The following is a 5,366-nucleotide window of genomic DNA, read 5'->3' as shown; positions in this document are numbered from 1 at the left end:
CCGGAGGAGAGGGGCAGGATGGGGCACTGCCCTGTGTAGGCACTGCACCCCAAGGGGCTGATCCAGCTCTGCGCCCTCCAAGGAGCATCTTTGCATCTCGCTGGAGCTTTGGCCTGGCTAAAACAGCCTGTCTGCTCCCATCCACCCTCCTCCGCCTCTCCTTTCCCCTCTCCTCCAGCATGCAGAGGAGCAAGCAGGGGCTCGCTCACACAGGGCTGGGGCGCTCCCGCTCGCTCATCCCATGCTTGCAAGGAGAAGTGCCAGCAGCTGCCCGTGTCCGAGGGAAAGACTAACTCTGAGCAGGGGCACCTCCCAGCCGCGTCCGCTGACGCCTCTCGGGGAGGGATGCTGGGCCGCAGATGCCAAAGGGTTAGTGGCAGCAGGGAAGGTGAAAGGGGCCCTTTGTGCGGCTGAGCCTGGCACCGGTTTGCAGAGGGACAGAGGGAGAAGCACGAGACCGTGAGCTGGAGGTCCCACCTTCTTGTATCAGTTGGGGGGAGGTTGGGGATAGGGTTCGTGTCCTGTGCCAGACCCCAGCACTGTCCCTCCAAGGACCCCACAGCGGGGGATTGGGGACTGTGACTCACGCAGCAGCCCCGGGTCCTGCCTGGCAGGTACCAGGTTGCCCTGTCCCCACCTCCCAGCCTCAAAATGATGCTTTCCCCTTGCTTTTGTTTCATCCAAAGGCCTGGCGCAAACTGCTCTGTCCAGGGCCCTACACATCAGTTTTTGTCAGCTTTTCCTGCTTCCTCAGCCTCCTTCAGTAACCAGCGCCTGCTCAGAGCACCCCTCACAGCTTGCAGAGCTTTTATTAAAACAGCTCATCCAGCACCCAGCACAGCTGACACCAGCCAGAGCTGATAGCTGCATATTAAACCCTCTTAAAGGCGGGGAAGGAGAGCCACAACTTACTGTCCCTGGGAAAACAACAGGGTAAGTGGTTTGGGACACAAACTAGACAGGATTAAAAGAGAGAAATACCCCACGCCAGGAATTCAGGGAAAGAAGGGCCAATGCCCATTGGAAAAGCCATGGGCTGGGAATGGCTTGCACTGATGCCCTGGGCTTCTCTGGCAGAGACCCAGGCTCAGCTGGGCTCCGTGGTGACTTGGTGGCTCACACCCATCCATACCGACCCAGCCAACTGCGGGAGCTCACAGCAACCACTGGAGCCTTCTCTCCTCCAGCTCGTGGCTTGGCATCATGGGACGGAAAGCATCCTCCTGTCCCCAACTCCAATGATCGCCTCTGGGTGATCATCTCTGGCTCATCCTTGCTCTCTCCTCCCCATGTCTCCGTAACAAGCCTGATTTTCTCTAAACCCTTGACTACTCCTCATGGGATTCTTCTATATATGTTTTTTCTGAGCTGTCGTCCTGCCTCCAGCTTTTTTGCTAACCAGCTCGGCTACTCCATGCTGCTTTCCATCCTCTTGGCTGCAATGCTGGATACAAGATTTGCTGCAAGCCCGCCTTCTTTGCCACAGGTCCTGCACTGCCCTGTTTGCCCCAGAAGCGCCCCAGCCCAGGACATCCTCACTGCCACCGCCTGTCAGGAGCCCAAGAACCACCACTGCCATGGTCCTGGTGTCTCCTCTGGCCAATGCCACCCCTGTTTTCACCTTCCAGGGTACCTGCGCAAGGTGCTGAGAAACCACACCACCCACACCTGTGACGGGGAGCAGCTCCTCATCATCTGCCCTCGCAAGACCACCATCAGCATCCTCGGCGCCTTCTACGGGCGTCGCGTACCCAGCCCCAACCTCTGCCCCAGCCCTGGCAACGCCTCCCAGGAGAGCACCGACTGCACGTCCACCACCGCCCACCTGGTAAGGGCTGGGAGTCCCAAGGGACCAGGCTGCACATCCCTCCTTCCCCAGGTCACTGGGCTACCTGCTTGGGCTAGGTGGCTGCAGGCAGCGCAGCCTCCCCATGCCCCAAGGGAGGCTGCTGTCATCGGCATCAGGATTCAGCCTTGGGGTCCTTTTCCTGGAGCATTTTTGGGAGATGAGGGTGGACAAGACCTTCTGCAGTGGGTCCCAGGGTGGGGCAGCCCTGCCAGAGGAGCCTGGCAGGAGGCACAGCTGCATCCTGCGCTGGGTTTTGGAGCAATCCCACAGGACACAGCAGGCTCGGAGAAAGCCCTGGCAGCTGGGCCTGGGTCCTGGCAGAGGGGTGATGCAGCAGCCAGGGTGCCAGGCTCAGGAAGCAGGACAGGGGCCCACGAGTGATGCTGCGCTCAGCCCTGTGGGTGCATCCCCTGAGGTTAGCACAGAGCTCGGCTCTTCCCAGCCAGAAGAAGCACCTGTCTGTGCTGGCAGCTCCCAAGAAGCGAATTAATGAAGCAGGCCCAAAGGAGGGTCTGCTGATAGCAGTAGCCAGCGCAGGGAGAGGGGAGGAAGGCGGGGGCTGGCAGAAGGGAAGGGACCTCTCCAAAGCTGATGCCTGGCTGGAGGAAGCACTTGCTGGGCTGCTCCAAAAGCCTCACAGGCTTCTCCACACTGCAGCTGTGCTTGATTCCTCTTTGTGTTTGGGAGAAAACCCTGTGCCTGGTGAGGACATCAACCCTCCACCAGCTCCACACATCAGACATCATAAGCAGCTTGAGGAATTGGGCAGAGAGGATCTGGGAGGGATACTGTCCCTTGGCATCCTGCAGGTTTACCCTGGCTTCTGGCTCTCCATGCCAGCACGGCTGGCCTCGGCACCCATGGCCTTGGAACGACTTGGACCAGGCCAGCTGTTGCTGCTGGCAGCAGCCCAGTCCGGGCATCACGGCAGTCACCTGGGAAGGAGCAAGGAGAGCAATAGCGTTCATTCCGCAAAGCCTCGAGCACGTGTCCTTTGCCAGCCATACTCCTCCAGTTCTCAGCAACTTCAACCTTGGCTGAATGCTGGAGCCCCATCTCCTGGGGGCTGCACACACCCATGACCCCCTCCTCCTGCAGGAGCACCTGGGGCTGGAGCTGGCCTTGTGGTCACAGCAGCCCGGTCGCTGCCTTTTGCAGAGGCCTGCTCAGCTGGGCAATGCTCCTCAGCCCCAGCTGCAAGTCCCTGGTCCAGCCACTCCCCTGGTCCACAGCTGGGGAGATGCTGCACCCACTGGTTGCAGGAGAGTGGGTGAGATGGGCAACGTGCCATGCCATGCCAGACACAGCACCGCCGATCGGTGCATGCTTTTCCCTCCTGGTCACAGGGCTCTGACAAACCCAGGGCAGCTGGGATGTGTGGTGGGGGCCGGCAGGACAGTCCCTCAATGGGGACACAGTTTCATGTGCTGCTTTGCTATTCCTGTTCCAGCCCTTGCTAGGGCTGGGCAAAACCGCAGGAAACCCAGCTGCGTGCGGCCGCCTGTGGGGAAGGGGAACATGGAGCTCGAGAAGCGGAACAAGAGCTGATGGGCCAGTTGCCTGCTCCGGGAGCTCACGAGGCTTTGCTGCCTGGTCCTGCTCCAGCCGCAGATCCCCTCCCAGCATCCCGCATGTTCCAGGAGCTCTGCAAGTGCTGAGCTGGACCGTGCTGGCATGGCACCAAGCCAGCTGTGCAAACACAGGTCAGGGTCCCCAGAGCTTTTGTGTCAAGCACAGGATGGAGGACACAGTCCAGCACAGACGTCTGAAGGCCGAAGGACAGGTCTGTGAGCAGGATCTGTGTGGCTCAGGTTTGCAGTGAGATGGAGCCGCTCCACCCAGGGGAACGTGATCGCATGGGATGAACCTCTGCCCGGGCTGTGGGTCTGCTGTTGCTGGGGCTTGCAGCGTGCCCAGCATCCCGGAGGGCGACCCCCCTCCCCATCTTCTGGCCGCGTGCATTGCACGGAACCGTGCTGGCGTGGGCGTGTGGGCGTGAGGGCACGGAGTCGCCTCGCTGTGCGCGCCTGCAGGGGTGTTGCACACGCGTGGGGTGCTGCAGTGCTGGTGTGCGTGCCGGCACAGGTGCTGGCAGCCGTGGCACACAGCTCTGTGTGGGCACAAGGGAGGAACTGATTCAGGAACCCACGCATGAAGCAGGGTGACTGCAGCAGGGGTGGGGTGTGAGCAGCCGCAGGACGCCTCTGTGGGGTGAGAGGCCGTTTCCCTGGGTCTGGTGATGGCACCAAGGGAGAGGAGGCAAGAACAGCCTCGGGGCTCCTCAGCCATCTTCACATCTGTCCCGCTTTGCTCTCCAGAAGCTGCTGGCTGAGTGTCAGGACCAGCAGTGGTGCCAGTTCTCAGTGCACAGCCAAGTCTTTGGGCCAGACCCGTGCCCTGGGACACACAAGTACCTCATCGCTTCCTACAAGTGCCGGCCAGGTGAGGTGGAGCAGGGTCTGGGCGATGCTGCGTGGGCTCCTCCCCAACCTCAGCTGCTCGGAAAGGGGCAGAGGGGAGAGCTGAGCTGCTCCTGTATCTCGCAGCCCTCCTCCAGCCCTGCCCGTGTCTGGGCTAAGGGAGGAGGGGACTACAGGTAATTCGGGATGCGTTAGGACAGTGCAGTGTCACTCCCCAGGGAACCATCGGGTCAAGACTGTGTGCGAGGACGACAAGCTGAGGCTGCAATGCCGACCAAAATCTATCCTGGCCATTTATTCTGCAAATTACGGACGATTCCTGCGGGGAAAACCGGAGTGCGATGCCCTGAACACTGGGGGACCTCATATAGGTATGCCAGAACGGTTCCACCCACAAATGGGGCCAGGACCCATGCGGAGAGCGTGGCACAAGTATGGCATTGGGATATACTTGTGCCCCTTGGCCCTAGCTGCCTGGTGCCCAGCGAGCAGGGGCAGGCAGATCTGCCTGCGCGTCCATGCCCCATGTCTTTGCAGAGTGCTTGGCTCCAGACGCCCTGCGGAGGGTCTCCAAGAAGTGCCACCGCAAAGGGAACTGCACCGTGGCTGCTGATCGGGCCACCTTCGGGGACCCGTGCCTCCCCGGCACAAAGAAACAGCTGCGAGTCTCCTATACCTGCGGTGAGAGCCACCCACGGGGCTGGGGGCATGGGAGTCACTGGCTGAGCCCACCATGCAGGCAGGGGTGCAGGGCTCCATGGCCAGGCAGGGGGCTGCCGGGGAGGGGCAGGGTGATGATTCTTAGTGTCTGCTCTCCTTGCAGTGCCCAAGCAGCTGCTGGAGGAGGTGGGCCCTGACACCTCAGACCCCTTCCTGCTCTCGGACTACATGCACGGTAACATGGGGGGGAGGCTATGCCAAAAGCGGTGCGGCATCATGTCCGCGCCTGAGTGAACCACCCTTTCCATGGCCTGTCTGTGTCTGTGGTACCCACCGCTGGCACGAGCCCTGCAGCTCCCTCCCAGCATCACTGTCCCGTGGCTGAAGCCACCCATGGGTCGGTGTCCATGGTTGAGGGGCTGGAGAGACGTGGTCTG

General features: G+C 61.2%; 1 protein-coding gene across 1 annotated transcript in view; it reads left to right on the top strand.

Annotated features, from left to right (window-relative positions):
* Window positions 1-5,366, top strand: part of LOC104168312 (protein eva-1 homolog C-like) — a gene marked incomplete at its 5' end in the record, with an annotated part of 8,170 nt that overhangs the window by 1,457 nt on the left and 1,347 nt on the right. The window contains 5 exons of the mRNA XM_009708875.1: window positions 1,629-1,828; window positions 4,168-4,291; window positions 4,488-4,640; window positions 4,807-4,950; window positions 5,093-5,164. Of these exons, the coding sequence (XP_009707177.1) occupies window positions 1,629-1,828; window positions 4,168-4,291; window positions 4,488-4,640; window positions 4,807-4,950; window positions 5,093-5,164 (693 nt within the window). The remainder of the gene's footprint in view (window positions 1-1,628; window positions 1,829-4,167; window positions 4,292-4,487; window positions 4,641-4,806; window positions 4,951-5,092; window positions 5,165-5,366) is intronic.

This window comes from Cariama cristata, unplaced genomic scaffold, assembly GCF_000690535.1.
Source record: "Cariama cristata isolate BGI_N322 unplaced genomic scaffold, ASM69053v1 scaffold6411, whole genome shotgun sequence".
In the NCBI taxonomy this organism is placed as follows: Eukaryota; Metazoa; Chordata; class Aves; order Cariamiformes; family Cariamidae; genus Cariama; species Cariama cristata.
This window is presented reverse-complemented; position numbering and strand designations above follow the sequence as displayed.